The 23,183-nt window shown below is 40.6% G+C and overlaps 1 protein-coding gene across 2 annotated transcripts; it reads left to right on the forward strand.

Moving 5' to 3' along the window:
• The first annotated feature begins 37 nt into the window (after window positions 1-37).
• Window positions 38-22,045, forward strand: GTF2H1 (general transcription factor IIH subunit 1). 2 transcript variants are annotated; one of them, XM_050710939.1, is made up of 15 exons: window positions 38-188; window positions 3,866-4,034; window positions 5,854-6,046; window positions 8,495-8,657; window positions 10,267-10,360; window positions 11,083-11,232; window positions 12,250-12,329; window positions 13,080-13,210; window positions 14,374-14,461; window positions 15,775-15,863; window positions 16,725-16,842; window positions 17,653-17,743; window positions 19,219-19,334; window positions 20,177-20,269; window positions 20,909-22,045. In XM_050710939.1, exons 2-15 carry the CDS (start codon window positions 3,881-3,883, stop codon window positions 20,993-20,995), a joined length of 1,647 nt encoding a protein of 548 aa, XP_050566896.1. In that variant the 5' UTR covers window positions 38-188; window positions 3,866-3,880; the 3' UTR covers window positions 20,996-22,045. The 2 variants fall into 2 exon arrangements, with proteins under 2 accessions (XP_050566896.1, XP_035395264.1); XM_035539371.2 differs by lacking the exon at window positions 38-188 and adding an exon at window positions 455-772.
• Window positions 22,046-23,183: the final 1,138 nt, after the last annotated feature.

The raw sequence follows: 23,183 nt of genomic DNA on the forward strand, positions 1-23,183 counted from the left end.
GGGGGCGGCCACGTGACCGCCGGGCCCGCGCGGCGGCGGCCCGCTCCCCCGTCACGTGACGCGGCCTCCTCCCTCCCTCCTCCCCCCCCTCCGCGGCGTGTTCCGGTCACGTGCCCGCCCCCCGCCCGCCCCATGGCCCCGGCAGCGGCGGCCCGACCCCCCTAGCGCCCGGCCGGCCCCCGCCCACGGTAAGCGCCTGGGGGGGGCGGCGGGGCCGCGGCTGCGGCGCATCGCGGGGCCGCGGCCCTCAGGCGCCCTCCCTGCGGCCGCGGCCCGGCCCGGCGGGGAGCGTTAGGCCGGGAGGGCTCCGCCGGGACCGAGCCCGGGCGGCGGGAAGGTGGCGGGGGGCACAAAGGCGGGGGTCCGGGGCAGGCCGGCGCGGTGGCGGCTGCGCCCCGAGGGCGCCGCTGCGGCGGCTCCCGGCCCCGCGCTGAGGTGACGGGGTGGCGGGGCCGCGCCTCGGCGGGCCGGCTGCCCGCTGGGACCGGCTGCTGACCGCTAGCGCCGGCTGCCCGCCGGTACCGGCTGCCCGGCCTGCCCTGCGGCGGCGGAAACCGAGCGGTGAGGCTGGCACAGCCCGGCTGCCGGCCCCTGCCCGCATCTGAGTTAGCCAGCGGTGTAAAGGTTTCCTCCGTTCCTGCTCAGACCTCCCCGAGCCCCGCAGGAGGAGGCTGGAGCCAAGTGCTGGTAACGGAGAGCGCTCAGCGGGGCGTTACGAGGCAGGCTCCCGGCTTTGCGATCAGTTAGGAAGAGTCTCTGCGTTAAAGGCAAGGTAACTGTTGAAACGTAATGGCATTGCCAAAAAGCTGTGCTCGCTTCCAAAAGCTGGTCAGGCATTGAGTGGGTTGCCCAGGGAGGTGGTGGAGTCACCATCCCTGGGGGTGTTCAAGGAAGGGTTGGATGTGGTGCTTGGGGACATGGCTTAGTGGGTGATGATGGTGGTAGGGGGAGGGTTGGACCAGCTGATCTTAGAGGGTTTTTCCAACCTTAATGATTCTAAGATTCCCATAGAGCTGGGAGAGGAGGAGTTAGTCATAGATAAGCAAACAGGACCTTTTGTTTTGTTTTACGCCAAGCTGAAGCTTCCTGATTGATCTTGCCAGTTGTAAATTGCAGCTGACATTAACATCCCCAAGACAGGCTTGATGATAAGTTATACCCATGGGTTAAGGCCTACCCCTTTATCCAGATGGTTTTCAGAGCTACCAACCATCTCTTTAAAAGCTTTGTCACTACAGAATTTTCAAATAAATTGTCTGGTTCCTATTCAGGAAGATGCTTAAGCCAGAGAAAAGTCTTGTCTTCCAAAATCTGCAATTGAACAACTCCAACACTGCTTCTTTTAGCAGCAGATTAAAATTATCAGTCAAAGATGTAAAATAAGAGAATTTCTCCCTAGGAATGTTGCAGTTGTTGCCTCTTTGAGCAGCAATATCATCATCTGCAGTACTGGTTCCTGGAAGCTTCAGCACAGTTGTTAAATATAGATGTTAGGATATTGGGGCAGGCGTGAGCAGATCATTGATGGCTCTCACCCTTTTTCATCGTAAGCCTTAAGTGTCAAAAAAAAGAGAAAGTGACTGGCTCCCTGCATGTGCATGGTGAGGATATCGCCTTCCCCTCTGCAGTCAGTAGGAGACCATCCTCACACTTTTCTAGCAGCTGGGTGAGATTTCTATTTTAGAATTTTGGACTTCTTGTAACAAGAGAAGCCATCTTGTTCTCATTAGTGAAAGCCGGTAACTTTTGTAAGTCCTGATTATTACTCTGTTTTACTCTTTCTGATGTATTGTTTAAAAGACAGCTCGGGGTTTTCTCCATTTTGGGTAATGCTTATTGTGCATATCATCCTACTGCCACCATAAATTACTGCATGAAAAAGGAAGCAGAGCAGTGACAAATAAGAATGGCAGCAAGCTCATGCATTCGCTCTCCCAGAAGGTAGAATGAGCCACTTGTGGGATAATTGTGCGTTCACAGATTGCACACTGCAGGGTACTGTGCTAGAAGCACTGCGTCTGTAAAGGAGAAGTTGCTAGCTGCTGATCGTTTTCCTCCCTAGTTAAAAGACTGCTTGTAGGTGGGTGAAATAGCATGGTTAAAAGCAAAGCAACTTGCATCAGAAAGCCTGACTATGGAAATGCTTTCCTTTTCTTTCTGTTCAGAACGATTTTAATTCCTTTGCATTCTGTGGTTTTGTCTCTACTGCATTTGCTAATAATGACCTCAAAGGACTGTAAATTAACAAGGGGAGAAAAGCGTCAAAATCTGTAGTCTTGTGTATATTGAGGTTTCTGGTCTATTGGATTCTGTGGCTAGCTGCCTTTTTCCGGTAAGGATAAGGTGCTGATGAGAGACTACAGACCTGCAACAGGAAATTCTCCATAAAATGGTAGCACAAATAGCACTGAAAGAGAATAATGCTGCTGGGGAGACTGTAATGGATTATGCTAGGAAACAGGCCTGAAATTATGCCATGCAGTTTTCCTTGAGAGAGCGGTATTAGCAGGGCTGCTCTGAATGTGGCACAGCATGTTCTAGTGGCTGCTGCAGTGGTGCTGATGTGAACCCCCACATTCAGCTCAGCATCACTGAAGTCTTGGGCGAAGCCTTGGCTGAGTGACGCGATAAATGAGCAAAGCTTAAGTGCAGAGCCCGTTTACCATTGAATCTTCCCATACAGTATTTTACTTAACGCATTGCAATGATGGGTTTTGACTTGCCGAAGGGAATGCTGTCCTACTATTTAGATTGTCAGAGTAAGATCTCCTATCTTGCTGATGCCTTTAAAAAAAAAAAAACACTGCTATCTGAATTTCAATACTCAGAAGTGTCATTTTGTGATACCTATTATTAGTGTGATAGGTGATGCAAATTGCAAATTTTGAAGTTTGATGCAGACACCAGCAAACATTATTATAAAACACATAAAATACGTGTATTGCCTTTTGAAAATACTGTTCTATATATCAACAGAAAAGTTTGTGGTGTACAAAATACAGCAATTGGACAGACTAAACGTTTACAGCAAACATACTAAACCTGGGATTTTTTGATAAGTGTGCAACAGTATGTTAACAAAATCTAGACATACCTATGGCATACATATTCTCTTGAGACATTTAAGGCTGTAGAGTGAACCTGAAAAGAGGAGGGATGGTGACTGCTGGGAAGATTATCAAAAGGGTAGCAAAAGGACTGCTGTCATGTATCAAAAGGTTAGTCGATGAGAGGCTAGTGAAAAAATTCCCGATCTTTTGAAGCAGGTATAACACAGTCCAGTCCCTCTGAGGGATGGGGATAGGAGACTGGACAGCTGGGATCAAGCATACCAAATATCGTTCAAGCCTTGGGCAAAAATCACTACAGTAGGAACAGGACTGTAACTGGACTGTTATCTTTAGTGCAGAGGAGAACTGAAAATCCTTGTTTTTTCACATACCTTGTATCCCTCCCTCTTGTGAAATGATTTAGCATCTGCTGTTTGTACTGAAGAAGGGAAATGCTGCCAAATGCCAGAGGAGATCTGGAATTTGTGTTCCTTGTGTAGCTTTGGTTTTCTTCCGAGCTTGAAAAAACAGTAAAGAAACATTAAAATAGGAGAACTTGGTTATCAGTTTAAGATGTGCAGGTCTTTTATGGGAGCACGAGGAGTCTCGGCAATATAATTAGGTGAATTATTTAAGTAGCTCGCACTGTTTTGTCTAAATAAATTTGCTAACTGCATTGTCACAGGGGAGCACGTCTATCTGCATTAGTTCAAAAATGATGTAGGCATTAATGAGTAAATTGGGTTGTAATACCTTGACAGGAATAGTAAGAGATAAGCGATGATGATAATAATCAACTCTACTCTTTTTAATAGTTCCTTGTAGCCACAATGGCGACATCATCTGAAGAAGTGTTACTGATTGTAAAGAAGGTACGTCAGAAGAAGCAGGATGGGGCTCTCTACCTTATGGCTGAAAGGATAGCATGGGCACCTGAAGGCAAAGACCGCTTCACAGTCAGCCATATGTATGCAGACATAAAATGTAAGTAAAGACTTTTCCTATTCCAGCTTCAGTAAGTGGTGTTTCAAGAAATGTTTAAATACAGTCCAAAGCTTATTTGCTATAAAACACTGGTAGGTAATTCAGGAAGGTTGCAAGGGTCTGGGGCTTTGTCTAGGCTATTCTGTATAGCAGCAGTGGTCAGGACCATGGTACATGCTTAACAGTTGATAAAGGATGTAATTGCAGAACTTCTGTACTCTTCAGATCTTTGTTACACTGCACTTTCTATTAACTTTTGAAAAATTTCTGCAATAAATCAAACATAAATTATCTATGTCATATGCTTGTGGAGGGAAGGGTGGGAGGAGGGTTGAGGAAGAGTATAGGATTTTCACGGTCTAACACAGAAGCTATCTGGCATGTTGTCTGTTAAACTATGCATCTAAAGCTGTTCCAGTTTTCATATAAAGTGAACCTCACTGTTTTATCTTCATCCAAGAGACCACAGCTTCACAAGTGCTAGCTTCTGTAGTTTGGCCTGACTGTAACGCACCCAATAAGTGTTTGCTGTTGCAATAGCAGAGTACTTGCAAGTCAAAACTGAACAGGAAACGTCTATTCTATGCTGCCTTTCTGGCTCCAATTAGTACTCGTGTTCCATGTGTTGTAATGCCAGAAAAGAATTTTAAAATGTTGTATGCATCACTTGGTTAAGCTTTAGTGATTACTGCTGTCAGAAGTCACATACAAGTACTGCAGCATGATCAAAAGTGTGTGTGATGAATCAAAACTAATATGCTGTTTTCTGAAATACAAATGTGACAAGAAGTTTAAAAGGTCTGTTCACTTATATTCAATTTTGTGAAGGTTTTATCCGGCCATTTAGCTTATACACACTTAAGCAGCTTACATATTAAAGTGTGCAGGCATATAAGTCATTATAACTTAGATGACTCGCGCTTATTTGTTTTTTCAAAATCAAAAAAGTGGGATAAGAAATTTGTAAGAAAGATCGTGATTTAGGGGTGACCTTTGGTTCCTGTCTTCAGGTTGCATTGGAGAAAGGGGCCAAGAATGGAAGTTAGGTGGGTGCCATTTGCAGGACTATGCTGAAGTCAGTATAACAAAACAATCCGTAGATGTAGTTGTTTACCGTCCATAAACTTAGTTGTTCTAGCCTCTGGTTACAAGAAGCAGGAGTTAGCTTTTTCTTATGAGTCATTAGGGTGTAGTAGCACCTTGGAGGCACCTGGGGATCACCTTTGGGGAGTACTGTGGCTAACTGTGCTTACAGCACGCCACTTGAAAACAGCATATTTTGCTGTCAACATCCTGTTACCCCACCCTGCATCTGCTTTCTTACTACTCTTCTGTGGGAGCTGGCCCAGCTGGAAAAACAGAAGGGGGATTACTTTTCAGTGGCTCGGTTCCTTGGCTTGGCCTGCTGCACAAACGCTAGCACCAGTGCAAGAGAGGCAGTGGGAAGAAGGGGCAAGGGTGAAGTGACAAGGCTGTCACCTTTCAGCAGCAACCTGGACTTGTACCAGGTTGAAGTCTCCAGGTGATGAAAAGCTAATTCACAGGAGTTTGCTAACAGAGAATGTAGTGAATACCAAGCTGAATCTGGGCTCCTGAGCTGTGGCTGAAGGATACTGGGTTTTGGAGAGGACGAGGTGCAGCGTTCCAACTAATTTAAGGGGAGGACTCTGTTCTACTTGCATGGCTGGAGTTCACACGTAGGATAATGACATTTAATTGGATGATGTGGATAACTGCTTATAACCAAATACTCTAGGGTAGACAGTTTCTTATATAAGCTTACTGTCTGTTGCTAATTAATGCTCTCTGTGTAATCTAGGCCAGAAAATCAGTCCAGAAGGTAAAGCTAAAATTCAGCTTCAGCTAGTATTGCATGCGGGGGACACAACCAACTTTCACTTCTCCAATGAAAGCACAGCAGTGAAGGAGCGAGATGCTGTAAAGGATCTTCTTCAACAACTGTTGCCCAAATTCAAAAGGAAAGCTAATAAAGAACTTGAGGAGAAAAACAGGTAAAGAGAAAGGAGTCTGAAAGCTGTTTTTATTTGTTTTATAAGTCTTGTCTAACTTGTGTTGTATTGCAACGTTGTTTGCGATGTTGCATTTGTAAAAATCTCTCTGCTTTCAATTTAGAGGCAGTTCCTCAGGACTTATATAACTCTAACATGTTGAGACTGTGCTTGTGTTCTCAGTGACACATTCTCGAGGTGTAAAGGCAGCCAGCCCAGCTGCTACCCAGTCTTTGTTACCTATCTCTATGAGATGAAAGTGCCCAACTGGCAGTCTGTCTCTTTAGTGTGCTTAAGTACATAAGTACCAGTGAGAAAAGCTGCCTGAAAGATTTTTTTTCCAGAAGTTCTCACCTTCCTTGATTTGTGCTTGCTTTTTTCCTCCCTGCATAACCCTTTCCTTCCTGCCTGCCCCTGCCAAATATTCTCCTGTTTTTTATATACTATACTAAATTACTCTATTTTTTCATACATCTCACTTGACATGTAGTAGTTTGTTATTTGGCAAGCAGGATGTTTATTCTAAAAAGAATTTAGAGGTGAGTTTCAGGAACTAAGTCCTTCTTTAAAAGGGCTTTTAAGATATGCTTCCTTTCCTATAAAATATTTGTTTTAAACCAGCCCTTGTGGGCTTAGGGCACACTTCTCTGTGACTCCCCAGATGATTTTCACTAGCATCTCCTGTGAATCCCGTATCTGTTAGCTTCCCTTTTCAAAGACTGTTGTAGCTTTGAACTTATCTAAGTTAAAGGTAGACTTTATATTTTTTAACCAAAAAATAGGACTTCACTGGGCAGATTAGATCTTTACAAAGGGATTTCCCAAACAGACAAGAGTCCTTGCACTGGAGCTCTGACAAATCTGAGATGAACTGTTTTCAGTACTGCAGTGACAGCTAGACTCTACAGTAGTGCAGGCTACTTTGGCACTGTTACCATACTGGTTTCTTTACGCTACTTCCTTATTTCTAACAGTAACACCACCAAGTAGGTGGACAGTCTTAGCTCTCAATCTTTGTAGCTGTAAATGGAGTCTTACAGTACTATGCTATGTGGCATTAATAGCTTTTCTAGTTACAGAAAACTAGAATCAGAAAAGACAGAACCTTTAGAACAGACTGTTCTAGTCTGTTCTTTTAACAATTAAAGTTCAAGACCAGTGATGGGGCTTCACTAGCCTAATTTGGAACAGATGAGGCCAAAAAGTCTAGCCTATTCTGGTACAGTACTTCATCCAGAGTCCTTGTGGCATTCCTCTGCTTATTGATACTTGGGGTGAGGTATGTACCAAAATTCCAAGATTAAATGAGCTATTTCAAATTAAGATTATTTCCTGCTGCACTAATTAGTGGTCATGGCTACTAATCCATATTTGTAAAAAAAAAAAAAAAAAAAAAAAAGCATAAAAAATAACCTTGGTAAGAACATACTAGCAATGTCCTGTCCCAGAAGGTTACCACTTCTATCTCATCCTACTTTGTCCTCAGAGCTGCTACAGACTTTGGTTCAGTCCAAATTGCAATCTGTCTACGTTCTTCCTTAGACTATGTGCTATGTATTCATAAGATGCCTCATTTTTTTTTTTGTTCACAACCAGGACCCTGAGGAACGTGCTTAAGGTTGTTGAGGTTATTGGCTAATTGTCCGCGTGCATGCATGGTTCCCAGCAGATAACCTAGTGTGGGCTCCTAATTGGTATACAGCTGCATGAAAAAGAGAACATGAAATAACTGAAGTTTCTGGTGCATACCTTTTTTGTATTGTGTATAGTAAGGGTACTTGCTTGATATTTGGTTTCTAACTTCTGTAAACATTACTCCCTGGTGGAGGTAGTGACACCGAACGTTTCTGCAGCACTTGCACTGTATGCAGTAGCTAAGTGGTGAAGGTCCTACTGTCAGCAAGAGAAATGTAAATGAAAAAAAATCTCAAGACCATGTGTGTTTTAAGCTATCTTATGCCATGCATATTTTGTTATCTGTACTCTTGCACTTAAGTAGAGACCTGTAACTACCAAATTCTAAGATTTTAAACAAGAATTGGACAGCGCCCAAATCCCCTTTTTCTACTACGAGACTTTGGTAATGGTAGTTCAGGAAGAGTCAGTGTGCTTTTGCAGTTCACAAGACTCTAGTCTTGGGCATGCAAAGACACAAAAGCTTCACAGAATATTTAAGGACAAGACATTAATCCCATATTAATGTTTTCCTAGGCTTTACTGTTTTCTAGCACTTAATGCTATTCCTTCAAGGTTTTTTAAGTCCTTTCTTCATTCTTTTGAGACAAGTATCGTTATTGAGGTTGGTTATTTACACAATCTTATTAAGAAATACACAGCATTTTTTGAAAGAAGAGTTAGTTTCTGTTCCTTTTGTGAACTCATGTTAGTTATGGAAATCCTAGTGATTTATTCTTCAGTATTTCAATTGTATTCAATACATTCTTTTACCAGAATGCTGCAAGAAGATCCTGTTTTGTTTCAGCTCTATAAAGACCTTGTTGTGAGCCAAGTAATCAGTGCTGAAGAATTCTGGGCCAACCGTTTAAGCTTGAATGCAGGGGATAATTCTGCAGCACCTAGTAAGCAGGATGTGGGCATCTCTGCAGCATTTCTGGTATGTTGAACCTCTAATTTAAAACACTTTAGAGCAAACGAATTGGGGAAAGATTTCTGCTCTTATACTTTATTCCCATATACTTGAATGTTCTTCTTTCTCTGTTTGTTAAAATATTGCAAGTGTAAAGGGGAGAAAAAAAGTAAAGATTTTGTGCAAATCTGCAACCTCAAAATTCTGTCAATTTAAGATGCTCAGATTGAACTTAACCTTAAAGAGGCAATAGGCAGATGCTCTTTATACTGCTGCTTTGTCTTCCATGTAACAGAAAAAATGATTAACTTAGTCACTAGATTATAGTGTATTAATGCAATTAATTAATGCAATAAAAGAGTGTCTGTTGCAACATCCATGTGCATAAATGAAGCCGCGAAGACACCCACACAAAGCAGTCTTCTTCCTTCCCTGTGTTTGTTTTTCTAAGCTGGTACATGCTTTCAGCTAGCCAAAGAACAACTTGTACATCTGAAAGCTTGTTTTATCTCTTTCCCCAACTTTCAGTTATGTTATCCCTTCGTAAGATCTCAATGCTTTTGTAATCTGAATGCAATCTGAAAGTAATCTAGGTACAATCTTCAGATTCCTTCCACAGGGACGTGTTTTTACTTCTGCAACAAAACTCATACAAATTATGATTTGCTAGCTGGAATCCTATTTTTACCTTTGTAACGACTGTTTGCACACGCTAAAGGTTTGGGAGGGAAAGAGGAGATGGGAATTGTTTTCTGGCCTACCTGCTATACAAATGCTCACTTTTCCCTTTATAAATACCTGAATCAGTTAGATGAATTTGTTTTGATTTTCTGTCACCGCACTATTCTTACACCTTAAAAAAAAGTGAAGCTTTCTTAAAGTAACTGATTGTTACATTAATAACCAGTTTGTGTACACTGCATTTGTGAAGAAGAAATCTCTAGGTGTGTGTGTTCTCATCCAAGTTAAAAATAACTATCTGGAGAATGAGTGCTTCTCTAGAGACAAGGTAGTACTAAAAACTAGAATTTAAGTGTACAGGAAAAGGAAGAAAAGGCAGCATATGCTTTCCTCAGTTACTGAGAATCTGACTCTGCTTGCTTGATGCAGAGCTTCCTAAAATGATCACTGAACTGTAATTCACAAGTTCTGACTAAGGCTTACGGTCAGTTTTTAAATGCAATGTTATTTATCACTTATACTGAGATGCTTTTAGTGCTTAAGAAAATAAGGTGTAACAACCATAAGTTATCACTGATTCTTCACTATCTGAATTCTTGAATGAACACCAAAAGATAGGGCATATACAGTAAACATGCCTTTTCTTACATTGGAACAAGGTTATATTAAACTAAGTATATCTCCCTTGATTGATGGTCTTTTTCATCTTCTAAAATCTACAGTCTACTTCTTGAATCATCCCTTAAGTGGCAAGTATAATAAACTAATTAATGCGTGCTCTTTTATTTACCACTCCAAAAATAGCTATTTATGATCAAATATGCTATGTATTACTGGAGGAGGAGGATTATCTGCAGCAGAATTTGACTTAGTTATGCCTTTTTTTTTTCCTTCTCCATTTACAGAGGGAATTCAGACTTAAACTGTTTCTCCTCCCTGTATGCTTTTTTTTTAGGCTGATGTACGGCCTCAAACAGATGGCTGCAATGGTCTGAGGTACAATTTGACTTCAGATATCATCGAATCCATATTTCGAACATATCCTGCAGGTAAGAATCATGCTTTGCATTACAAATACATTCATTTAAGATTTGTTTACTACCATTTTACTCCAGGAAGACTACATTGCAAGCCTGAGCCTGTAAGTATAAAGGACTGTATCTTTAGTCTCTTTGGATGATTTTTCCCTGCCTTATTTCCTTAATTTGAGAAGGGATTGAAAGAAGTATGTGCTAAGACATGCTTTTGAAATGAAAACTTGATTTCATTAGATGAAAGCATTTCAACTTGTTGCACTGACTTTTTTTTAATTGTAAGCAGTTACTTGGCTCCCATAATACGCCCCTACTGATCATGTCATTTTTTTTCCCTCCATGATACCACCTTTAGAGGAGGGCAAGAGACAGTTCCTTCCCTTGCACTATGCTGAACCCTGATAAGGGTTCCTTTTGGCTCTAGGTTAAAAATGCTAGATCCATCCTGAGAATAACTAGAATTCTGGTAAATAAGACTTCGTATGTGTGCGCGCGTGTGTGATTCAGATTAGAATATTCTGGTTTCTGTGATGTACATTTCTTTTCAGAGCACTAGGTAGTATTGCAAGGCATAGAAGAGTTTGCTGATGTTCAACTACTGCATTCCCTTACGTTTAACTGGCACCAATGGTGATAGCACTAGACAGAAAGCAAGGAAGCAAGCAAGGAATTTTTGATGTAAAGTACTGTATTAGGATTTGCAGAATACTTTGTAATCATTACTTGCTTGTTCACAGTAAAAATGAAATATGCAGAAAATGTTCCACATAACATGACAGAGAGGGAATTCTGGACACGATTTTTTCAGTCTCATTATTTCCATCGGGACAGACTCAATACAGGCTCAAAAGACCTCTTTGCAGAATGTGCCAAACTGGATGAAAAAGGTAAGTTTTCTTTTTCTGCAATAGGCTGTTAACTTAGCAGTATTATAGAGCACAAATCAAGAGGTATGGCTAGTGAACTTTGCAAAACTCAAGTCAGAGTTCTCATGTCCATCTATTGGACATCTTGTTTGTCAAACTGTGAGAGGTAGAGATGGACATTGGAAGTTGTCTATAGCTTTATTATTCTTAGGCTGTCTGATAGCAAATGCATTCCTTGAAACAAATGGGGAAGTGCTAGTACTAGAAATACCCTTTATCACAACTCAGGCAACAATAAATCAGTGATAAATTCCAAAAATAAGTGATCATGATAGCATACTTATGCTCTGCCATCAGTTACTATGGAATAACTTCCTTTACATAAGCCTTCATTTCATGCTGTGTGCACAACTTAGAGCAGGTATAGCTTTCGTAGTAGGATCAGTTTTTCACAATAGACAAATGTGGATCCTGTTACCTGTTCTGTCAGTCATTTTAATAGAAGCTTAAGTCAGATGATATTTAAGATTTCATATTAAACTTTTCTATATGATTACAAACCTACCTCAAATGTGAAGAGATAAGATCATTTAACACCATTCATTGGTGCATGTTCTGTCTAGTAAATACGTTCTATTAGGAACCCACAACCCTTCACAAGTAAAAGCTATCACCAGATACAAACTACCATTCTACCCAAGACGGTCCAGCAATACAGTGCCAAAATTAGAAGAAACAAAACTAAGGCCTCCGAGTTCCCACTAATACAACTAATATTAAATGCATCCTCTTTTTTATATATAGAACAGCGTTCAGTTGTGTAGAAGTTGTTGAAAGCTGCTGTAATTAGTAGGCTGCTCTTTTGCAATAATATTCCAAATTTATGGCTTATTTTGAAAGGAACGTTGAAAAGGGTTGGAAGTTCTAGTCATGGTGATATTTGGACATCTACAGAACCTTTGGCCTTTCCTTAAAGGTTAAATACAGTGTAATAATTACTTCTGGTTTTTTTCATGGTCTTTTGTTTCTTTCATACAGGGTTAAAAACAATGGTATCTCAAGGAGTAAAAAACCCTCTGATAGATTTAACAGCTTTGGAAGATAAAACATTAGATGAAGTAAGTATTTGGCAAAAATACAAAAAAAAATCGTTTCATTTAAGGGGAAAGTGGGTCTTTCTCCTGTTGAAATTACTACAAATGCTTATTCTAAGACAGGTCACTTACTAGGCTGCTGTGCTTGTTGAGTGCTCAACATTTACACAGTTATGTGTGTGTGAAGAACTGGAGCCTATGCTCAGATGCCTGCCTTAGTGTGCTGGGTATAAAGCCAGACTTCTCTCTTTTTAAGAGGAATTACTTCGCTTTGCCTTCAGCCGCCTGGTAACTGGGGAACACTGCCAGCATTAAGGCTTGAGGTTTTTTGAATTCCCAGTGCTATCACATCCTCCAGACAGGTGTCATTTAGCCTGCGGGCTGCTGGTGTTCTACAAGAAGTTAAAAAGAGGTCAGTAACACAATCGCTAGTTCTTACTTGCCATCCGTGCCTGTCTGTTTAGTACAGGTGATCCTTTTTTTTTTTTTTTTTTAAAGCTAGTCCTGTATATACAACAGATCAAGGTGTCTTATAAAATTACTTGTTCAAGACTCTTTTTGACACCTCTAAATGTTCAAGCATTTGAAGTTTTTTCAGAGCACATGTGGGTGATGGTGGGGGGGAAGGTAAGAAAACACTGCTTCAGATGATGGTGCAGTATCACCCAGTGAAATTCCAAGGAGGTGGCACACAGGCTTCCTGACTCAATGGAAAACACAGAATGGTCCCTCTGGCTTTGAGAGAGGAGGTAACTAGTGTTATTTTCTTTGTAGGGCTACGGTGTTGCTTCTGTGGCCTCTACATCAAATGCCTCAAAATCTGCTAGAGAAAGTAGCAATGCTGCCATTATAAAACGCTTTAATCATCATAGTGCCATGGTCCTTGCAGCTGGCCTCAGAAAACAGTAAGTTTAAATGTTGTCTAAAAGCTAAATTTTGTTGCATACCTTAAGGAATTTCCAAAAGGAAAATACATCTGCAGTTCCTCATCCAGCCTCTCTTTATGAATGAACTATTAGGCTCTAGAAATGAAAGTACCGTTAGGTTCCATTTTACTTCATACAGTTTTTTCAGAGCTGTCTGAAATAAATGCTATTTTTAGCTGGGTTGCTATCATACAAATCAGATACAGAAAAGGAAAGGATGTTTCTGCCTTAGCTCTCTAGCCCTGCTGAAGGCTGCAGGAGAGAATTCTGTTGGCTGTGCGGGGGGGGAGAGGTCTGGTACAGGAAGTTCCTATTGCCTGCCTTCCAGGAGCAGGCCTGCTGGGGCTTCCTATAGCAGGTTGCATGGGAAGAGGTCAAAGCAGAAGCAGAAGAACATTGTGACTTGGGTGGATCACGTTAGAGGTTTACCCAGTGCAGCACCCTGTCCCTGACCATGCCTTAAAGGTATCAGCTGGTTACATATATTTGTAGTGGACAAACTTGTTAGAAGAGGAATGAAATGGGTTTGTTGTGAGGTCTGTGGTACAACTTGTTTATAGACAACCATCTAAACAACAGATTATTACTGTACCAAAATCCTACAGGCCTTACCTGTGAGAGATCTTATTTAAATCATTTCTTCTGCATGGCTGAGCTCCCTCTCATTGTTCTTGTCTCACCCAGAATGAGCAGTGGGCCTCAGATAACGTTCTGGGTAATATGTGTTTCTGTTCCTCAGTTCAGAGTGAGACAAGACAGTAGCTCTCGTTCTGAAACAGTACTATTTCAGAGCTCCCATAGCTCTGCTAATACAAGATTGGCCTCAGTGTGTATGCAAAGTGTTTGTTTTGCATGATTTTGCTGTGTCCCACTTGCATTGTGGGCACGCTACTATTTCTGCAGAGAGGCAGAAGTACCGTTCCCTGCTGTTGAATTTCCCCCTTGACAAACAGGGTCATTTGAGGAATTGGTTCCTTTTATCTAGATCAACTTCTATAAGTTAAGACATAAGGGGGGAAGCTGGTATACAGTATGAAGACGCATATAGAACTTTTGAAATAAATGTATTTACCTTGTCTCTAGCATGTATTTAAAACTTCCTTTGAGGTGGATTCTTTTTAATGCTGTTTCTCTATTTTAAGAGAAGCACAAAATGACCATTACAGTGAGACCAGCAGTATGGATGGAAACTCCAGGGATTCAGATTTCTTTCAACCACCAATGAAAAAGGTATAGTTAGCTGATGCAATTCTGGTTGAAAGGAATTGGATGCTGTCTCTTAAAACAATGCTGAAGGTTCATTATGTGTTTTAAGAAGTATCTAAAACAATACGTAAGTTAGCTTTGCTTAAAAGTATATTGAATAACAATTGAGGGCCAGTGAAAAGCTTTGTGCATAGAATATGTCTGTTAGTAAACATGAATGAACTACACCTTGAAGTACTGTTCTGTTAATCTCTTTAGTTATGCCCCATGAAAGCCAAGTTTCCAACATTGTTCTAATTGGACCCAGGTTCTTTCCATGCTGTGCAGATGTATTTTTGCTTTTTGCCTGAACACTTCTAGAAAACATACATATGAAAGAGAGAGGGGTGTTCAGGAGACAATATTAACTTGTCAAGTGTATGTTTATAGAGGGGATGATTGAACTGGCATGCAGCAGCCTTCATCTTAAGGTCAGAAGCTGGAGGAAGGTTCAACTGAAAGAGTAGTGATGCCTGGTGCATTGAACTAGGGCAACAGCCTGTTTCAGATGAACAACAGCAGCTTGCAAAGTGGGGAAGAAGTACTATAACTGCTACAAAACTAACTGAATACTCCTTGATAGAGTTGACAGCCAAAATAGAAAATGCCAAGCTGACTCAAAACCTGCATATGTCGTGAGAAAAGGCTGTAAAATACACAAGTTGTTAAACGTTGCAGTGGTCAACAGCTTTGACTTCCTGAAAGCTGCAGACTTTTACTGAGGAAGTAAATAGACCAGGACAAGAACAAATGTGATGATGAGACGAATGAGAAAGTAGCATAAGAGTGGGAGCCTACAAAAGGAAAACTACCCCTGTGGTGTTACCCATGCTGAAAAAGTCTGTCACCACTGTGGTGACACCTCTCACCACGAATGCTCTAGCTCTACTGTCACCAAATATCTTGAGCAATTGTTAGGGTGTTAGTCCTACACTCTTGTACTCCAGCCATTACATTGTTACTATTTCTGTTAATCTGGAGATAGCTGGACTTAAGTAGAGAGAAAAAAGAATGATGTATGTATAGCAGAATAATTTCTCTAGTGTCGGGGACTGTGAGTTTTGGTCAGAATCTACAGAAAAAGCAGTAGTCCCAAGACTTGCAAGCTGCACGTTTAAAACAGTACTGGGCATACCTCCCTTAGGAGGGTAGACACAAACCATTCCGGCCAATTTTGTTTTCATTAAGGTGTTACTAGCCCTTTCACATAAACTCAGTTAAGTGAGAGAAAAAAGGCAGTAAATGTGCCAAATTGTGCTCTAATTAGTGAAGTGTACAATTCTTTGGTTTATTTTTAGGTGAAACTACAGGAGTCCATTGAATATGAAGATTTAGCAAAGAATAATAGCGTTAAAACTATTGCACTAAACTTAAAGAAATCTGACAGGTAAGTTAACCAAATATGCTGGGCTATTTCAGCATATTCTATCTAGCAGGTCTCATCACAGCCTGCACACAATCGGCTGATTTAGTTTCCACTGTGCCGCAATGAAGTGTGTTTAGGCTAAATTTAATAACAAAACATGAATTCCTGCATAAACCAACTTCCAAGTAATTCCCATTTAAATTTGTAGTTTGATTTTACCTTGCTTCTCAGCTTGTTAAGCCTCTGTAAACCTACTAGGAGGGCTTTGATATAATTTCTATGAAAATCTTAACAGACTTATCTTAAAGGTTCAGCACTTTGTTGCAGCTCTGTGGAAAAACATGTGTAGCATGTGTTTATATACAATTCCAAGCAAAATCCCCTCCCCCAGGGGAAAGAAGGGCTGTTGGGATAGTTTGGACTGGCCACTGGTCTTGTATTTTTCTAGTAGTTGTTTTTTAGACTCTTCAGTTTAAGAACCATAGCAGTAACTTTAGACAAGGAGTGACACCACAGGAAGGAGAACAGATCCAAATGTGCGTGTAACTTCGTTTAGCTGAGGTTCAAATAAAAGCAGTGTCAATTCCTCCATTATGATGATATTCCCAGAACTGAGGAAAATAGGTGGCACAGGTAGCTTTTCATTGGCAGAATGACGCTCGCAGATTCAACAATAGAAACGTCTTATTTTGGCGCCATATCATCTCTAACCCAACCTCCTTCCACATGGCAATACATTTACTTTTCATGCCAACAAACAGGATTTAGATAGTGGAGTCAACAGTTGCAAAGCATCTAAAATTGCAAAGATATGAATGACTGTCCAATGATTTTTTTCCATTTTTACCAACACTCCTATTAATATACTTTTCTCTCTCACAGGTATTATCATGGTCCAACTCCAATTCAATCACAGCAATATGCAACCAGTCAGGATATAATTAGTTCTTTTCATAGTATTAGGCAAGAAATGGAGGCATATGTACCCAAACTAACTCAGGTATGGAAGAATTTTCAGCAAAATTCCTTTCCTAATGTTAACATCTAGTTTTCTGTCTTTTGGCTACTGGAATTTTAACTTGGCCTAAACATAATTTACAGCTTTAGGTGATACCTTTTCAGCTGTTGTGTTTAAAATATAAACACAGAAAATAATAAGAAAAAAAGACAGTTGAAGCTTTGCTGATACTCAGGGTTATATTCTACCATTACCATATTGTTCTGAAGAAATAGTAAAGGCATAAAATAGTAAAGCAGGACAATCGTGCAACGTGAATACTGGCAAATATTATTGATGCCACCCTCTGAAAATTAAGATATCGTGGTGTTAGGAGGTCTAGTAAGCAGGCATATAACTGAATGGGTCTTTTGCTACAAAATGCATTTAGGTAGGATCTGTTTTTAAGCATGGGCTGCAGAGAAGCTCACTTTTAGCAGCATGAGGATAGTATGGCCATCTCACCAGCCAGTTTCTGAACTACCCTTCTTAAATTTGGCCATAAGAAAAGGGGTCAAAACTGTGAATGTGTCACATCTCTGTATTGTGAGGATTATCCTGTAGGAGTAGCTGCGCAGCCAGTTCACATACTAGGTAAAGGAAAGGTTTGTTGGTTCATAATTGGAGAGATTTCATTGAAAACATGAGCTAACAAAGCCACCTCATTTAATTCTTCAGTACAACAAACTCTTCATCAGAGCTTCCACTGTATCTTCCCAACTATATCTACAATTAGGTTTCTTACACAATTTATTTTAAGGACACATTGTTGGAAAAAGTGGTCTGAAATAATTGTTACCTCTTTCCCTTCAGGTTCTTTCAAGTGGTGATGCTACTAGCACTATTGCAGTCCTGTCACCTGGAGGAGCACTTATGCAGGGTGGAACACAGCAAGCCATAAACCGTAAGGACTTAGGATGTATAGTACTTGAATCACATTTTATTCCTTTTTAAAGCAGCTTGCTGTTTCATCTCTCTCTTAGAATGTTACGCTGATAAAGGAAATTCTGGAAACATGTAGCTGGAGTAAGACTGGTTATGGCAACAAGAAAAAAAACAACCCAGGCACCCTATGAGGGCGGCGCTGGCTGTACCAGTGCTGCAGCAAGTGAATGACGGAACTTTACAGAGCAAGTGATAAAGGATGCACCCGATACTAAGTCCTTGTACGGTTAAAGGGTTTGCTTGCACAGCACTCTTGTATTTTTCCTGGATTTTAGAAAATAAAAGGCATAGTCTGGGAGAGCTCTAAAGAAGTGTGTTCTAGGTAATTGTTTGGAACTAGGTTTTTTGCAGCCTGCATTTAAGATCCACAGCTCCCTGTGAAGGATGTTTTTCTTGTGGACTACAAGGGCAAACAGGCAACCCCTCCTTCTCCCATCTCCATTCAACTGCTCTATTTCCTGTTGTCACATTTGTGCCAGCTTGAGTTCCCTTCCCTTTAGTCTCACAGCAGATGAATCCCTGTTCTCACAAGGCAGGGTTTAGTACGGTTCTCTAGTTCACATTTTGTACTTGATCTGAAGGACAGCAGAGACTATGCAGTCTGTTGAAGAAGTATGAATTTCTCATGGTAATAAACAGAAAGGAGTCGGCAAGCCAGTAACAAGGCTTTCTTGCCCATCCCAACTGACAGACTGGGTGCTAAACTCCTTTTCATCAAACCTAACCACCTTCTTTTTAACAGCTTCATCCTCAAGTTTGTTATATACTGTTCAAGTGACTGCTCCTGCCATTCTCAGTGACAGGCTGTGCTTTTTATCCCTGCTGTTTACAGTTATGGTGCCCTCCCTGTTCTTGAGTAGTGTAGCCATTTTTTTCTTTAAAGCGCTGCTGGGGAGAAAGTTCCTTGTTCCTGCCTAAACTTCTTGTTCCTGCCTAAACTTCTTGTCTTCTGTGTGTCCTATCACTGACAGGTGCTGTGACTATTCTCATTGCCCATGTAACAGCAGGGAAAGTTAGAAGTTACATTAGCTTGCAGTATTCACCATACACCTCACAGCCCATTTTGCACTGGGCTTTGAACAGAACAAGGCTCTGGTCCCAGAAGCAGTCAGTACTGCCCCGCTGTAACAACAACAATTATTTCTAATTATTACTTCTAATTCTGGATTAAAGCATGGTGTCCATTGTTAGCCTGGCTATAGATCTGCCTCAATATTATGAGTTTCCGTGCATAGCCACAAATAAGCAGCTGACCTGATCTAATACCACTGATTGTCCTACTTCAGGTGTGAGGCACCTCAGAGTTCCCTCCCAGCCAACCTTTCTGTCATTCTACTATGAAATGTATATTACTAAGCTTCTTCATTAGCCTAGCATTCTCATTTTACATATGTTAGTTTTGAGTGAAGCGACAAAGCCTTTTTCCCGTTGCAGAGATGGTGCCAAATGACGTTCAGTCTGAACTAAAACACTTGTACGTGGCAGTAGGGGAACTGCTACGACACTTCTGGTCCTGCTTTCCAGTTAACACGCCATTCCTAGAAGAAAAGGTAAGGTGGAGCCTTCCTAGTGTGGGCATGGTTAAGACATGGCCAGATCATGGTTTAAAATGACCATCATTAACTTGACACACAGAACTCATCCCTAGAACTGAAGTTCACAGAACACTGTAAAATGTGACTTTTTTCAGCAACTCAGTACTATTGGCTAAAATCATACTTATCCCTGTAGGCCTCTTAACCCCCTTCAGGAACACTTACTGTGCTCTAGTTTCCAGCAGAATGGCCAGCTGTTTTCCAGCTGCAGATTTATCATTGTCAGTTTAACACACACAAACTATAGCCCCCCCTTTCCCAACTTTAAGACCTAATGTCTGCAACAATGTTTACAAGGAAGTTTTCCTTATCCTTCTATCCATTGCAAAAATCACTCAGCTTCAAAACATGCACTGCTTTTTAGAACATAGCTGCCTTAATGAAAGGTTGTCTGGCTATAACCAGGTAGGATTGTTACAATTTTTCTGTTGCCATTCTCAACCTCTGACCTCACGTGGATCACAAAGATTAAAAACTTGCATTCAGCCATTTTAAATTTTCTGCTGCAAAATGTGGCCTGAAATTCACCATACGGTCTTTGCATGAAGCAAAAAAAAAAAAACAAAACAGATGTTTTGGTTAATATCTATAGAAGTCACTGACCAAGTAATAGTAATCACCTTGCCACCACAGTGGATTTTCAGGCATGTTGTACTCAAAAATAAATATGCTTTAAGTTAAAGATGTTTTAGGAGTTTTTCCTTCCTCAAACTGTACATACTTAAAGTATCCCCCAGAATGAGTTACAAGGTGTTCTGTGCAAGCAGTTACAACATTGGTTTCTGTCTCTCTCTCAGGTTGTGAAAATGAGGAGCAACTTGGAAAGATTTCAGGTGACGAAGCTCTGCCCATTCCAAGAAAAGATTCGCAGACAGTATTTAAGCACAAATGTAAGGGAAAAATACTCTTAACTTTAATTACATTATATTAATTACATAATTGATAATGTGAATCGTAATTATCAAAGGATGGTGGCTTTGCTGCTTCTTATCCTATGTCATTTTGGTTTTTTATTATTATTACTACTGAGGAAATTGGCAGAGGGAAATTAGGTACAAAGTTAGGTATGCCTTTTCTCCTTGACTCTCCCTGGCTACCTTGCTGAATGACAACAAACTTGTCTGGAGCTATAACTTTGGAAATTGCTCAAGTGAGACAACAGAAAGGGGCAAGTTGTTTCACTTTCTACTTCCATCATGAAGTAGAACTTGAGCTACTTCAGAATAATCTCCTACCATATCAGACTTTAAGTGGTTACAGACTAAATACCGGAACAAACAGCAGAACCAAGTGTCACGTCCCTGGGACCTGTTCAGCTTAGTAGCTCTCTGAACTGCTACCTCTGCAGTTAGCATAGAGCTTCTAGGTCCTTTCTCTCCTCATCTGGCATGCCTCCTTGATCTTGGTGAGATCGCTCAGAGTGAATGAAAGGAATAATCCAACTGAGCATCTATTTGATCAAAGGCAGGGGAGGGGATCTATTTTGTGGTAGCTGAGACATTTATTTTTTTCTCCTCTTAATCTTTCAGTTGATAAGTCATATAGAAGAGATGCTGCAGACGGCCTACAATAAATTCCATACATGGCAGTCCCGCCGTATGCTGAAGAAGACGTGAAAATGCATGCTGTACAGGTTTGAGAGCAAAATCTGCAATAGGTATAGGAATACAACCTAGCACACGTGCAGATCTTATAGTTGTTGCAGGAGGACCTGCAAGCTGTGGACTTCTGGAAATGATGCTAACTGAACTTGCACATTTTTTTTGAAAAAGGAACTGAGATTAAACTTGAAAAGTAGGGAGAAAAACAAGGAAGAACCAAAACAGAAGAGCTGAGGCGCAAAAATATTTAAAAGACACTGTTTACTGCAGTTACTCAGGAACTGCTTATGATTTGCATAAAGAGCTGCTTTCAGAAATAAAAAATTTAAAGAGGGTGTATTAATAAAATCTGTTTTTCTGTCTAATTTTTTTAAGAAATGTATGGCACAGGGTAGAAATCAAAAGTTTTTCTTCACTGGATTCTGACATTTTATTGAATTCTGTTTATACTTCCTGCAACCGTTTAACAATATTTTAAAATATAGCAGAAACTGGTTTTGCTTCAAACATTTGGGAGAGTGTAGCTGTCAGAAGACAAGCTTCTGCCATATATTTTCCCCACCAATTGGAAGCAAGAGGCATTGCACTGAAAGCTGTCTATGGTCTGGGGTCCCTGAAGGCACATGGGGCAAACTTTTGCCTGAAGTCTTGGATTTTTATGCAGATTTTTTTCAGCCATCAGGTTTGCATGTTTTCCTTTGAGTGCAAGCGTGTGCTACTGCAATCTTTTTTTAAGGTGGCATTTGTTCTGAGGAGAGAATGCATTTTTAAAAATGAAGTTAAATAAAGTTTCTTACAAAAGCAGTCATTTATTTTCAATTTAGACTTTTTTATTATTTCTTCCCTTAAATCTGTTTTCCTTCACTCTTCCCGTTTGACTGTTACACTATTTTTGGCGAATTGATAATCATTGCAAAGAGAAAAATGTGTTATTTACACAGTGTCCATAGCTATTGGGAATCTGTGCCATACTTTGTTCCAAATAGAACCAGTTCACCATTTCAGACCAACTTGTCTTGTATTAAATGTGACTTAAATACAGAGTAAATCTGTTTTCTATGATAATATGCAGTTCAATTACATCCTTGTATTTTGTTGTCATCTTGACTGTACTAAGGCCCAGGATGGGCTACTGAGCTTTTTTTACTTCTGACTAAACGTGACTGTTAGATATAGGAGGCATTTACTACAAAGACAAATCAGTGACTATACTTATTCAAAGGAAGCACAGCAGTGTTCTGTAAGGCAGAAAAAATTCCCATTAGCCTGCATGATGGCTAAGGTTTTGCCACCACTGGTATGACGTTAAAACATTATAGTATGATTCCAGGTGGAAAACTCCTGTAAATTCCTTCAGCAGAAGAGATGTATTTGTACAGCCAAGTCTGTGCTTGTTCTGTGCTGCTGCTCCATTTATGCAAGAAGGGGTTTTCTTTAACTAATGTGTGGAAGCCAGCAGCTTCTGTATATCCAGTGTTCTTGGATTTTTGTATTATGATAAAAGCCGAGTTTCAGTTAAACGTCACTGTCCTCACCCAAATTCTGTTTGGAAATGTATGCTTATTGTTAAGCCTAGTTTCCCTGTCTGCTTTTGCAGATAGATGCATGATACCTGCTCTGTGATGTTAATGTGGTTTGCTACAAGAAGTGACTGGGCTCAGCAAGAGGGATATGTTTTTTTGGCGGGGTAAAAGCTTCACTAGACATTAACAGGTATACGTACAGCATTAGTGGGAAGAGGTGCACATCTTGTCAAAAGTTGCCTCTTGTGATAAACAGTTTCTCTAAAACCTAGGCATAGGGTATGGCTTTACTAAGTCTAATACTCTTAAAAGTGCAGACAGCTCCCAGAAAGCAAGTGCAGTTTCGCTCTGCCCCACTCCAAAGCATTCACTCTAGTAATTCTGTGGCCAAATTTCAACTATTTAGAGAAAGCTGTAGTGGCTTTCATCATATCAGAGGGCTAGGTTCAAGAAAGTCCGATTTATATTCCGTGCCTGAAGCTATGAACAACACATGTATTAGACCGCACTGAGGCTTTGCAATAATCATTTCCTTTTAAAAGGAATAGACCAGAGTTTGGAATATGGAACTAAATCTTTGACTTGAATCAGTATTTAGGATTCCTGGAACACTGGACAAAATGCTTAGCAGAGTGTAAAAAGTTTCAGTGCATCACAAGAAGATTTTTACGGTTCAAAGG

Source organism: Cygnus atratus, chromosome 5 (assembly GCF_013377495.2).
Source record: "Cygnus atratus isolate AKBS03 ecotype Queensland, Australia chromosome 5, CAtr_DNAZoo_HiC_assembly, whole genome shotgun sequence".
Classification (NCBI taxonomy): domain Eukaryota; kingdom Metazoa; phylum Chordata; class Aves; order Anseriformes; family Anatidae; genus Cygnus; species Cygnus atratus.